This window comes from Juglans microcarpa x Juglans regia, chromosome 4D (assembly GCF_004785595.1).
Source record: "Juglans microcarpa x Juglans regia isolate MS1-56 chromosome 4D, Jm3101_v1.0, whole genome shotgun sequence".
NCBI lineage: Eukaryota > Viridiplantae > Streptophyta > Magnoliopsida > Fagales > Juglandaceae > Juglans > Juglans microcarpa x Juglans regia.
The window spans coordinates 10,401,491-10,416,273 of NC_054600.1; the positions used below are offsets into that span (position 1 = coordinate 10,401,491).

The following is a 14,783-nucleotide window of genomic DNA, read 5'->3' on the forward strand; positions in this document are numbered from 1 at the left end:
ACCTCCTTCCTTTTATATATCATACGTTTCAAAAAGAAGATATGCACGCTACTTTATTATGAATGTTGTGTTACATATGTATGTATATGTGTGTACTGTGCACACGGGCGCACACATATACTATATTTTCTTTTATTTCAATAAATTATAAGAAATTTTAAATATATGCGCGATCGGTACCCTCTTCCCTAATGCCTTTATTGCTCCTCAATCCCTAATTAGAATCTACGACTAATTTGATAAAAAAACATTAACAAGAATTGAACCCTAGAAAAACTAAATTTAGTATCATGGCAGATAAATCATTGACGGCCTTGCATTACTAGAGCACCAACGCTAGTATATATTACTACTGGAACTTAGGGTTTGTTCCTAGTGGGAAAAGGCATACCGTGTTGCCAACTTTATCAACTCGTTGCCAACCTTATCAACTCGAATAAATGCCCAAATAATTCTTGCGAAACCCAAAGAGGGAATCCATTCTTCCCTTTATCCTGAAGTAATTTCTATTGTAAAATTTCACTTTTTCTCTTTTAACCAAAAAGCAGATTAAAGAGAATCAAAACACTTTCTACAATACCAAACCCTTAAGTCATCCAATTGTTCCGAAAACGTTAATGATGGAAAATCTCTCGTGTAATAAATCGATTGAATACTTAGAATTTTTAAAATAAGAAAAAAAATATTTGTAGTCATAGAATGCGTAAGTGTTTTGTACTCTTTTTGAAAAATGTGAGTAAATATGAATGAAATGTGACTAACCCCGATCGAACGAAATGTTTTTTGGAGATGAAATGGTTTATTCCCAAAATACTAATGGGTATGTGTTCAGATGAATTGGTAATTTAATTCGAATGACACGAATTTGTTTACTCCTATGTGAATGCTTTCTTGTCCTTTGAACACATCGATTTGTGTTTAATATAAAAAATCCGATTGAATGTTTGTTACAAACATTCGAATGAAAATTTGTGTTCAAACGTTTTGTCCAACAAACTTTGTTTGAATGCTTTTTTTTCCATTTGAATGTTGATGGACTTGTTCAAACACAATAGTATGTCGTTTGAATATCACACATGCAGTCATGTTCATCTCAAATATTTACTATCAGGGCCGAAATTTAAATTTCTTCCCTGGAAATCTAATTTCTTGTAATAATTGATATTAATTCACTCTTATATATGAACATTAATATTAAGTTATTAACTTTCTTTTGCATATATAATATTTTAGTATATTATAACTAACAAAGTTAAATATCATCATTGCATATATGGTATTTGTCCTAGAAATAATTACACATTGAGATTACAAAACCAACGAGCCCAATATATATGAAGGTCCAAACTAAATACTCTATAAATCGAACAGAACAAAAAATAAACCAAAAAATCAATCAACTCGATTTTCTTGATAAATCAATCGATTTCGGTTTTGACTATTACAAGAGCGACAAGCTAGTACGATTTCATCCGCTCGTAAGCTTAAAACCAAACCAGCTCAACAAACTAACATGACTGGTGCAGGATAATATATATATATATATAGACCCCGTTACCTAGTAGAGAACAAAGAAGTTGCTTTGTAAATAGAAAACAAAAATAAACTTGCAAAAGAAGCAATTACATTATGGTCCCAAGGGGAAGGTGCCACCAACGCTCTTAACAGATAATAAGAGACCAATTATCTATGATATCCAAATATTGCAAAACTGCAAATATAAAATACGAAATGATCTTAAAGTTTACATCATTTTTATAATCTATGTTGATGTTAATTTTGGTATGCCTGTTATCTCCACACTATCTGCAAACAAAGTAACTTCTAGTGTCCCAAAGGAGGAAAACCTCCAATGCCTAAGTCAATTGATATCCTTCAGGGTGTAGATGTGTGTGCGCGCTTAAAGGGATAGAAGAAGGATCATACCCTTAGGCTTACTTTTTCTTCCCTATATATCACTTGGGGTATTGTTGTGGTCCTTCCTTTTAGTGGTCTGGCATTAGCACTTATACCGAGGAGGCCCAGTACCGTATTTAATTCGGGGATCTCTTATGGGTCTCTGGCCCTCATAGCCTGACACGAGCATGTCTCTTGAGAGGGCACTTCAGTGCACTTAATACGGTTACTCTTCCTGGGTAAGGGCAAGGGGTGACAGTTCCGACCTATCTTACCAATAGAGTCAACAGGGAAGCACTAGCTCATCTCATTGGTGCAGGTTCCCTTAGACCATACTCTGCTAGGGTAGGGACGGGTTGCCTCATCGGCTAGTAGGATTTTCCCTAATGGGCCACTGATACTCTTTGAATGGTCCTGTAACGCCCTAATCCCGGAGGTCCGGAAAGTTAGCTCCTAATACTCAATATTCTCTCCAATAGCACAATTATATAACAAATATCCATGAACCCTAAAGAAAATCCACAATAAAATAAATTAAAAACTCACCAAAGACTCAAAAATATCCATAACTTAACACATCTAAATAATTGAAAATAATCAATTTTCCAACTATGACTCTCAAATAAGTACTTGTACCCTTGGGCACTTATTCTTGTACAATCATCACATGCACTTTGCTAAAACTTCCTACTCTTGTTCTCCAGCTGAACCATCAAAATTATCTAAAAAATATCATAGAGATAAATAGTGAGTTATCAACAATTTCATAAGCATAAAACATATACTAGTATGCAAATATGAATATTTACAGAGTTCAAAATGCAAAAAAAAAAAAAAATACTTTTTCTTTTCAGAATGCTAAGTTAGAACATGTTATCAAAAGTATCAGAGCGAAAGTTCAAAAATATTCATAATAAAAATCTCTTTGGCATAGCATAACTAAACATCTTCATTTTATCTTATCATATCTTATCATATCAAAACGAAAACCATGTTTAACCCCTATGATAGAGTTGTGCAAACCCCGGAGGCCAACCGAGCAAAAACAGAATGTGAATCTTCAAAAGTAATTTGGCATAACATATCTAATTCTCATCATCATCATCATATCAGAACAAAGCTCATGTTTAACCCCAGTGGTAGGGTTATGCAATAGCAGATAACCAAGCAGATGCATATCATAACTGAAACAGAGTACTACTATTCTTTCCCGTGGCAAGACCATATCATATCAGAACAAAAACCATATAAAACCCCCATGGTATGGTCTCTAAATGAACAGAGCAGAAACAGAGTCAGATACAGAACCAAATAGTCATGCCAATGGTTTTTCAAATGCCATATCTTATTAAAACAGAGTACTGAACAGAATCAGAACATAACAGAATCAGATCACAAATATAAGTTATGCAAAAATTTTCATATTCTTCATATTTGCTCTTTTTGGAAAGTTAGGAAACAGAACGTCAAAAATAAGCTCATGTCTACATTAGTCATGATAGAAAATATTTTCTTCTTATACATAATTTTATGAGTAATGTAGAACAAATAACTGAGATCGTTTCAAATATTCTTTTCATAACAAAAAATACATATTTTCTAAAATTAACCTCAGTCTATTTTATTTTTATACAAAGTCTAGCATAGAGACCCCCCTTATCTGGACTTTTTAACTTTTCATAATTTTGTCACAACAGCGCCAAACTAAAATCAATCGTCACTGATAAAATAGTCACGTAACTTCCATAAATTTTCAATCAAACACGTACTTTGACATTCAAACTTGGAATACTAAATCAAACTATTGTAATTCCTTAAAATCTAAAATTCTCATAACCCTAAAATACCATCACTTCTTAAATTCATCAATATTCACTTAATTTCTTCGACTAATACATTAATTCTAAACTATTCATGCGTAATAAAATTTTATATGATAACAAGTGGGACTAGGCCCACCTAAAAATATTATACTCATTTCTACGACCCTTCTGAGGCCCATCATAATTTCACGTACAACATAAAAAATATTAGAGGTTCAAACTTTGGCTTCTAAACTCAAAGGGCATAATTGTACTTTCATCAAAGATTTTATGTTCTAACCTTACGAGCAGGCTAACCCTTCCTATATTGAAACCGAAACCGAACTTAACAAAAGGGTGGCATGGCTGCTCCAAGGAGGAAGGGAGACGTGAGGCGATGCAATGGGCTGGACGGAGGTTGACAGTGGTGAGCTCGGCGGCTAGGCACTGGGAGAGAGAGAGAGAGAGAGAGAGAGAGAGAGAGATAGATGAGAGAGTAATGAGAGGGAGTTTACGCATCATGCGGCGTGCATGGTGGCTTCGGACGGTGGTGCTGGACATCACTGGACGGTGGTGGTTTGATCTCCGGCGTCATCTGTTGCTGCTGACAGTGGCGTCGCTGCCCAACTGTGGCAAGGCATGGCTCTCGGTTGTGATGGTTGCAATGGCTTCGCAATGGATAGGTAGATGCTCTGTTTTGGGAGCAAAAACAGAGGTCCCTTTTTCGGTGAGGGCCAGCAGTGGCTCCACGCGGTGAGGTTTGGGCGATGGCTTACGTGGGGTGGACAAACTGGGCGGCAACTATGTGGAGGTGTAGTGGGTGCTGTGCGTCGTTGCTGATGGCTGAGGTTTCACGGGAAGATGGAGGTTGGGGGCTTGCGATGCTGCAGCAGGAGGAGGCCGTGGGCTGAGGAAAAACTATGAGGGTGCAACATCGGGGATGGCTGGCTACGGTTTCGCGTGGCTAGACAATGGCTATCATAAGGTGGTGCGGCAGCAGTGGGAAACCGAGAGAATAAGGAAGAACTTGAAGCGACAACCCTAGTTTTTGGTTGAGGATAATGAATGTGGGGTTGAGGAGCAAAGATGGCTTCTGCGGCGCTGGTTCAGGGGCAACTCCTTATGCAACAGTACATCTTTGCATGAGTAAATATATGGTACCCAAGGGTAGAGAAAGAAAACCACTGTGTGATCTTGTGTTTGAGAGGCAAGAAAAGTGTTGATGAACGTGTAAATATATAGAGGAAACAGATCGTTTTCTCTATAAATATATATATGGTACCCAAGTTATTCAAACTTGTGATTGGATATGTAACAAAAGAAAATCGTGAAAAAGATCGTTTTCTCTCTCGCTCCCTAAAACAAATCGCCACCTCCAGAGTTTGATCCGTTTACTAGGGGGAGGGCGGTTGAAGCTTTGGCTTCACCCACCTCCCTCCCTCGCCAACCCCAACCTTAGTCTCTATTTAGGTTTTTATTTCCCTAGCTTTTTTGTTAGTTTTTCACCGGTAGCACCGAAACTAGTCTATCTGCTACTTTCTAGCTAGCAAAGTCCAACACATGCCCCGCCATTAGCCTCCCCAAGCGTCGATATTCAAGACGGCAAAAGAAATCTTCTCATTCGAGTGGCATGTAAACCTCATGCACGGTCTATGTCGTGTGCAAGTTTCATGCACCGCCATGCCTACGGAGGCTTCCTGCCGTCACGACGGCACCGTTGGGATCAACGACGTCGGATCTTCATGTTCCGTCCTTTCAACCCTTTCCAGGTGTGGTGCATGTACTGCACCTGCCGCCACAGCCAGTGGTGGCCCCTCACCTATGATTTGTCTCAGTTTTTTGTTGCTACACTATATTCCCTCTTTTCCTAACCGAAGATCGAGTGAAAGTGGATGTGATAGGTCCTTCCAGCCAGTCTAGACTAACACGTTGCAGTACACCCCTTTGTACTGTGGCTTCTAGCTGCAATTTAAAAACTATCACCAAGCGGTCTCCCCTTGTATTTTTACTTTTGTATTGTAATGTATGTTGACTTTGAAAAAACTGTAGGGGACTCCCACCCATTGAACTTGTGTCTTGTATCCGTTAGTTTATCTATAAATGCTTACTTGCTGAGAAAAAAAAATATATATATATATAGGAAACAGATAAAACCCTAGAGAAAGCAGGACAGAGAGACGTGCACGAAGAGGGAAACGACGTGCATGACGTGGGGTCAGAAAGAAAATATCATGGACTTGGCCATTTTGGTCAGTTTCAAAATTTGGGCCCTTGACTAGTAGTGAATAAAAATAAATAAATGGGCTCTTCCCTAAGTTTTGTGCCTCAAACCAAACTCTGCAATATTTCAACTTGTCTCCAAAAAAAAATTATCGACCCAAAAAATATTCGACAAATCAACTGGCTTTCCATACGTATAAATCCAAAAAAAAATTAGAAAGCAACCTGGTGATGGTGTTGGTCCCGGGTGTTACATCCTCCCCCCTTAAAAAAATTTCATCCTCGAGATTTGCTACACCTAAAGCAAAGTCCAAATATTTATCTGCCACAACAAATCCATGCCTATGCCAATCTTCGATCATACTACCGAATCTAATATTCCAAAATCCTAACTCTCCAATATTGTAATAACCTCATACAAATAGAAAAATGAACTCTCAAACCATCATATTACTAAAAACCACGCTTTCGTTGCACACTCTTATAAGTTGTAGTCCTAAACACATTGTAACTCACTCTTGTACATCTAAAATTAACTAAACCCCACATTTAACCAATCCATACATTTTTAACTTGCCAGAGTCAAATTCACAAATTAAAACAAGATGATTGTAGCCTCTAAAACATCAATATCACAAGTCTAAGCCTCAAGTTCCTAATGAAAACTCTTTCCAAGAAATCAACCTAAAATATAAACCTTAAATCCTGTCAGAATCATTTCCTACAATTCATGGCATTACGCCTACTGGAACTAAAATCTCAAATGTCTTAAAAATCATTTTCCTAAAATATGCAAAATCTAAAATCTCAGATTTCATAGGACATATTACATAGGTTCACAAGTGCAAAAACCCTACATATCATCAAAAATCATATCTTGGAGCCCGCAGAATTCTAGGACCTTAAGTCTCATCAATAAATCACTTTTAAAAAGTACATCATCTCTAAACTTCAGATTTCCAAAAAATCAATCCATAAAATCTGTAAAATCTCAAACCTTAATTATCAACAAGAATATCTCTTAAACTCCGCCAAATAGTAAACATCAAATCTCAAAAATAATTCCTAAAGTCTCCAATAACCCAAAACCACATATACTAAAGTCTATAAAACCTCAAATCTGAAATATCCCCATGATCATCTCATAGTCCACAAATTTCTATACCTCAAGCATGAAATTACTTTCTAAACTCACAGATATCCAAAACCTCATATGTTATAGTCTGTAGAACCTCTAAACTTGACTTTTAGTCAAACTTATGTCAATTTCGAAATCTTGGAGACAAAGAGCAAAGAGGAACTGATACCAACATGGCGAAAGAAACACTAGATCATTTTTCCATGCATGTGCAACTCAAAGGCATAAGAAAAATCAGATTATGGAGATTAGGGACTCACAGTCAATGACTTGATCAGTTTAGGGGGATATTCAAAAAGCCTTCCAAGATCATTTTTATGAGATTTATAACTATAATCCCTACACAAGAAGCTATAGATAGATGTTTATTAAATCTAGAAAGTAGAGTAACAAGAGAGATGAACTAGGGTTTACAGTAGGCATTTACTAGGCTGGAGGTGGAGGAATCTCTTAAGTAGATGGCCCCTTTAAAATCTCCAAGTCTTGATGGGTTTGGGGCATGCTTTTATCAAGAATATTGGAGCTTAATAGGTGATGATGTGAGGATGCTGTTAACAGGGCTATAAGATGGCAAAAACCAGGTAATAGTATTTATAAAGCTAATTGAGATGATGCTATTGATGAGGAAAATTTGAAAATGGGGGCTGGTGCTGTAATTGGGGATGCTGATGGTGAATTAATAGCTTCATTGTGTATGCCACAACATTTTGTCAAAAATGCTATACTTGCTGAAATTCATGCTTTATGGAGGTCTTTTGTTTTTTGTTCTGAGATAGGGTTAGAAGATGTTATTTTTAAAGGTGATGCTTTGTCAGTTATCCAAAATGTGCAGAAGCATGGAGAGAATTGGTCATGGTATGGACAGATGATTGAAGACATAAAGTTAGTACTACAAGGCAGACCAAGATGGAAGATTCAGTATGTTTCCCGAGAAGGAAACCTGGCAGCGCACAGATTAGCTAAACATGCTAGCTCTTGCTTGTGATGAGGAGCTAGTGTGGTTAGAAGATGGTCCGATCGATTGGATCAAAAAATGTATTGGCCGGTTGATTATCTTTGATGAATTTAGGTTTTTAAAAAAAAAAAAAAAAAAACCAGCTAAAACCCAAAACGCAGCGGCGCCTGATCCTCGTTTTTGCTTATTTAAAATCATTACAGTACCTTCATATTTCATTCTGGTAGACAGATCAGTACATAATTCTGGGTCATACTATCACAAATATATAGAGATTTAATTAGCTAGCTAACATCATTCTCACGAATTCCTCGAAATTGATTAAACCATCGCCGTCCAAATCAGCATCTCTGATCATTTGATCCACCTCTTCATCTGTCAGCCTCTCTTCAAGATTTATCATTACATGCCTTAACTGCATGAATAATTGCATGCGGAAAATTAGGAAATTATCAATAGGAGCACAACAAGATCTACAAGATAATATTTCATCTACAATATTATAATATTATGTCCATCAAATCATAAATTAATTTATTTTAATTCCACATATTATGATTGGCTTTCTATTTTGCAAGTTAATTCGGTGCTTGACCGTGTCAAATTAATATTTTGATTGCAATACTTCAAATTATTCTTGTTGACATCATTAATATATATTTTGAATGCTGATTTGACAGAGAAAACGTCTTTAATAATCAAATGGAAATTTAACTTAGGTCTTGACTAAGCAAGTAATTCTATTTGCAAGTCGGTGGAGAGGACACATTCTCTAGAGAGCCGACACGATAAATTAATTTAATTATACCAGATATATTAGGAGTATAAAAAACTTTTGAATATATACCAACTTAAAAGTAAGATTTTTCTATTTATTAGATTCATTAATTAGTAAGTTGAAAATAGTTGAATAAGCAAGCTAGCTGGTGTATGCCAGATCTCAATTAATTAGTGACATCTTGTAAATTTGACCTTTTCTTTTGTTGACAAGAAAATTCATGGCCATGGTAATTAAAGAGATCAGAGAATTAGGGGATAAAGTATATATATTCAACCTCATTTGGTGATATGTAACCATCTTGGTCCTGGTCAAACACTTTAAAAGCTTCTTTTAATTCCCCCTCAGCTTCATTTTCCTGCATGCACAGTAAACGTGGAGACAATTAAAACAAGGAAAAGAAATTATTTTGGGAATAATTTTAAGGATATATCGTTCTTTGGTACTACTAGTACTTCACCTTCATTTTCCTTGCCATTAGATTCAAGAACTCCCCAAATTCAATGGTTCCGTTTCCATCAACGTCCACTTCGTTGATCATGGTCTGCAATTCCTCCTGAGTAGGATTTTGATCCAATGATCTGATTGCATTGGCTAATTCTTCGATGGTGATGCTGCCTGCATGCAGCAGCCATTTTGTCAATGAAGTATGAGTTATAGTATTGGGAAAACACACACACATACATACATACATATATATATATATATATATATATATATATATATTCTTAGCTCAATTATGTTGACCATTAAAATGGGAAAAGTAGCACATTAATTCCAACTATTAGACCTTAATTAATTTCCACTTTGCCCCCTAAATTTATAAAACAAAGATATTACACGTTAAACTATAAAAAAAAAAGTAGCACTTTTTACCTTCATTTCGCACCGACCTTTATGATGGAATAAAAATAAGTAATATGGCATAATCTTGATAGTTAGATCGGTCCCAATGAATAATACAAATTAGTATCAATTTTTTTTTTTTTTTAGTTTCACAAGATATTATATATATATATATATATATATATAATGTGTAGAAGTAATAATAATGCCTGTCAACATTAATAGGCAACATTAGGTCTCGTTTGTTTTCCCAGATGAGATGAGATAGATTGAGATAAAAGTTAAAAATTGAATAAAATATTATTAAAATATATTTTTTTAATATTACTATTGTTTTCAGATTTGAAAAAATTGAATTGTTAATTTTATTTTGTATGAGAGTTTGATAAAATTATAATAATTAGATAAGATGAGTCGATGAGATGAAAGATGTTGTGAAATACAAACGCGGCCTAACGTTCGTATGGGACTAATTAATATTAACTATCTTAAGGATATATAAAAGTCTACCTAACGTCCTTTTTGAACTGGTTTAATTTAGAGTTCTATCAATTATGACCATGAAATTAAGGAGTATATATATTGCCATTAACTAGTTTGATAATCAGATTAACATTTTAGTTAGCTAGAAAATAATGTTTTTGGATGACTTATCTAATGAGAAAGAACCTTTATATATACAATAAAAAAGGGCATGCATGCCAAACCATCATCGTTTGGTTACACAGATGAGATGAGATGAGATAAAAATTAAAAATTAAATAAAATATCGTTATAATATATTTTCTTAATATAATTTTTATTTTAACATTTAAAAATATTAAATTATTTATTATATTATGTGTGAGAGTTTAAAAAAATTATAATAATTATATTAGATTAGATAAAATAAGATGGTTTGATTTGTATTTAACCAAATAAAGTAGAATATATATATATATATATACACACATATTGTCTAAATGCCCGTGTATGTAACCAGACAAACAGGAAATCACTGAATAATTATTTGAAAGATCTTTTTCAAATCTAGACTTGTTCAATGGGAAAGATCATTGAGTATATCAAACAAAGGGATACCAACAATTTATTCAGGCAAGTTATTAGCCAACAAGAAGGCATCGTGCATATAGAAAACCTAGGCAGATCCAACCAATTAATGCTTCTTAAGATGTACGTAACCCAAAGGACAGAACGAGAATTGTATTTTTTTTGTGGGGCCAACCGACGTAAATAATGCTGCACAGGTGCATGTAAATTCATGTGCGCTCCTTTTTATACGAGTATACACCCATTACTAAAAATATATTCAAAAGTCTTAAGTAAAATATTATTATTAAACTCTTTACGGGATAGTGAAAAAATTGGAGAAATTAATGATATTGTGAATTTACGGGATAGTTTTTTTTCCTTGAAATTAATGTATCAACTTGCATAGGCACCAAAGAAAAAGAATTAAGAAATGAGAAATGAGTTTTACATGTTTTAAATAGATAAATTTTATATAACTTTTTGTAAAAAAAAAAAATGGACATCACCTTTAAAAAAATAGTGTAAAAAATTATTATTTATTAGTGTGATCTATTTTTTTACAAAGAACTTGTACGAGGCTTATTTATTTGAAACTTGTATCTAGTATTACTCATTTAAAATTTTATTATTAAAAAAAGAAATATGTGGAAGTATGCAAAAATTGTTGAAAAAATAAAAGAAATCTTAAAGATTTAAAAGAATAAAAGACACAAAAAAATAAAAGCGTAAGAAACTCATCAACAAATAATATTACAAGAAAATTATTTATATGTAACTAGTTATTTCTTATTAAAATGATTATTTCTTATCAAATTAAATTTATTTTCGTTATAAATAATTATTCACATCGTAAATAAATTGTCACAAATACTATTTTTTTGTAGTAGTAGAAAAATATTTTGAAATGATATTAATGTGCTAAAAGTTATAGCTTGGGGACAAATAATCTTATTTTGTGGCACCTTAAAAAAATTAGATACACGGTAAGGTTTAAAAGAAAAATAAAAAATTAGCCGGGGGCCACCCCTAAACCAAATATGTGGTTCCCACCTGCGTACCCTGCAAGTCATGATATCATCATACCCGCAAACCCAAAAGAGATGTAGATACAGACGTAGAGATCAGAGACAAAACAAAATATTAGTTTATGAATGGCAGAAACAACATACCATCTCCATCCTTGTCAAAGAGACAAAAAGCTTCTTGAAACTCTGCAATCTGTTCTTCAGACAGGACCTCTCCCATACTTGGTTTTTCGCCGATGGATGCAAATAAACTTATAATTCAGCTCTGCACTTAAGTACGCACCCAAGACAACCCGGAAAACACTCAAGAAATGCTTAGCGCTAGCTAGCACACAAACACGCAGAGAGAGAGAGAGAGAGAGAGAGAGAGTACTTGTGGATGTTAATGGTAGAACCATGCATGAACTTTATTTATAAAGCTAGGTATGAAGAGCTAGTGGTAATTGATGTTGATGATCAAGAGGGCTAGTAAAAGTTGTCCAGTCTTTACGTCAGAATATGACAAAGACATGATGAAGAGTCAAGGCTGTCTCGTTTCCCTTAATAGTCGAAGTCCTTAATTGAAAATTTGCAAGTGGAGTACTTTCTCCGTTTCTCGAAGTTGGGGTTGAAATTTTACCCGATCCAGCTACTGCTAGTGCTACGGAGAAGCATTCAAGCATGCATGTGAAGATATCGCATGTGTGTGTGTGTATATATATATATATATATATATATGTCACCCATTCATTTTTTTCTCTTTTGTGGAATTTGTCTCTCGATCGACAACTTGTTAATCTTGACTCTTGTCCGTTATTCCATCGATTTTCTGATTTGCAGACTTTATGAATACGCGGAAACAAACTGCAGTCAACAAGATCAACTGCACATTCAATATGTGTTGGGTGTCACGTACGGAAATAGATCATAGGGGACCCGTCTCACGGACGTTTTCAACCCACATGCATGGCAGTTGTCAAGTTGAGCCTTTTCAAATATCTCTTAGATGTTGCACATTCTCGGGCGTTCATGCACTCTGCTCGTACGTACCAACTCCTCCTAGCAATTTGATTTTATTTTCTCGCAAACGATGTCCGATGATAAATTAGGGATGCCCACTCTTAATTTTAAACTCATATATCATTGTTGAGGTCTGTAATGGCGGTTTTAGCGGTAGGCATAGATAGGGACCACCTAATTTCACCTTCACCGCCACCTCCCGGAAATATATATATATATATATATATAGAAAAATCTACTTCGGCACAAAATTTATCGTTCTATGAAAAAAATTAATAATAATATTTTTTTTACTTAATCATTAAAAAAGTAATTTTTAGTATATCAATGTATTTTTTATATTTTTTTAAAATAATAAAAAAATATAAATAAAAAAATTAGATAAAAAAAAAACACTAACTTTACACTAGCGGTCACTTGCAGCAGTAATTTGCAAGCGGTAGTACAGTATTTATGATCACTTCTAATGTTGCGGATTTGACTACGTGAAATGAATATTTTTTATTTGAATTAATGTTGGTTTTAAAAATATAATGTTCTGGATTCAATCAAGTCGCGAATTCAAAAAATGATTGAGAATTAGACTACATTTGGTTTGTTGAATGGGGTGTTGGAAACTCATTCTATAGAAATGGCTATTTTTTATTTGGTTGTCATTTTAGGATAAAGAATAGTCATTTCTTTAATATTAGAAATAGCTATTACTTAAAAAAAAAAATTAGAAAGAATGACTATTCCAAATACACATGTGGAAAACTTTTTAAAGTATAATTTTTTCTTTTAAATTACATTAACCGACTAGCCACCACTTTTGATGCTCATCGGACCATCAAAACGGATCATGCGATGGCCCAACTAACCACAGAATGTCATTCTGACCACCCTTAGAGCCATCAAGGCCGTAGAGGTGGACAGCAAGCCACCGCATCATCTCCTGCTTGGGGCGACCAAGGGCACCGGCCAGCACACGACCGGCACGTGGGTAGACCCCAGACAGCTTTGGGTGTCAGGGGACGGGGCTCAGGCCGGGCTTTCCTTCATTCGGCCCAACATATATATATATATATATATTTAAAAAACAATTATTTTAAGAAAAAAAAGGTATCACAAAATATATTTTGTAACGGCTTACTGTAAAGTTTTTTTTTTTTTTTTGTTTTTTGTGATAGTGGGAAGTCTGCCGTGAGTTGCAACGTTCGAATGTGAAGAGATTTTGTGATAATCGAATTCTATCGTAGAAAGTACGTCCGAACGTCAATAATAACATTCAAACATTCACCCGACCGAGTAGCATTCGAACGATAAATATCTAACGTTCGATATTTTTCATTCGCACGTTAGATTTTTAAGTTCAAAAGTAGACACGTTCGAACGTTTGTGATGTGACGTTTGAATTTTACATTTGCATGTAATTGGGCAATTGTTCAAACGTCAAAAATTAAACGTTCGAATGGTCAATAAAGACCTTCAAACGCATCTTCTTTAATCATTTGAGCATTAAGAAATATTCGTTCACTGAGCTTCAAGTCTCTTTTCCATCCCAAACGAAGTTTGGAGATATCACATTGATGAACCCAAATCACTAAGTTTGCAATCTTGTAACACCTTTCTAAATAATTCCATTTGTTTTTTATCCGTTCTAGCCCCTCCATATTTATCACTGTGAAATAAGATCTCATTAAAATATCATATGCGAAGCCATATTTTGGGATTTTAAAGCTTAAGGTGTCTCAATATGCTCCATCCTTCATGTCTTTTCTCTATTTCAAGATTACCATAAAAGCATGTTAGCATCCAAAATAAGTTTGTCTGTTCAACCCATTAATTAATGTGTCTTTGAGAATAAGTGTTGATGCTAAGCCTCACAGAATCTTTCCATAGCAAAGTCATTCCTCCACTTTTTCCTACACCTTCAACAGTAAATAGACAGTTGAATCCTATACTTTCTTTTATTATTTCTAACTCACTATTATGCTTTTTAAGTTCCATAAGAAACAAAATGCTAGGCTTTTTTACCTTAACCATAAGGCTAAGATCTCGAGCTGTTCGAGAGTTGCCAAACCCTCAGCAGTTCCAATTTAAAATCTTCATT

General features: G+C 34.6%; 1 protein-coding gene across 1 annotated transcript; it reads right to left on the reverse strand.

The window, feature by feature from the left end:
• Positions 1 to 8,155: 8,155 nt before the first annotated feature.
• LOC121259160 (calmodulin-like protein 11) lies at positions 8,156 to 12,062 on the reverse strand. Its single transcript, XM_041160657.1, has 4 exons — positions 11,837 to 12,062; positions 9,250 to 9,407; positions 9,067 to 9,147; positions 8,156 to 8,426 (listed from the first exon to the last, which is right to left on the reverse strand). Exons 1-4 carry the CDS (start codon positions 11,910 to 11,912, stop codon positions 8,292 to 8,294), a joined length of 450 nt encoding a protein of 149 aa, XP_041016591.1. The 5' UTR covers positions 11,913 to 12,062; the 3' UTR covers positions 8,156 to 8,291.
• Between the last annotated feature and the right edge of the window lie 2,721 nt (positions 12,063 to 14,783).

Coding starts and splice junctions, on each gene's coding strand:
- LOC121259160 (XM_041160657.1), bottom strand. CDS start 11,912: ATGGGAGAGGTCCTGTCTGAAGAACAGATTGCAGAGTTTCAAGAAGCT. Junction 9,408..11,836: donor CTTTGACAAGGATGGAGATG/GTATGTTGTTTC, acceptor TGCTGCATGCAG/GCAGCATCACCATCGAAGAA. Junction 9,148..9,249: donor TAATGGCAAGGAAAATGAAG/GTGAAGTACTAG, acceptor CTGTGCATGCAG/GAAAATGAAGCTGAGGGGGA.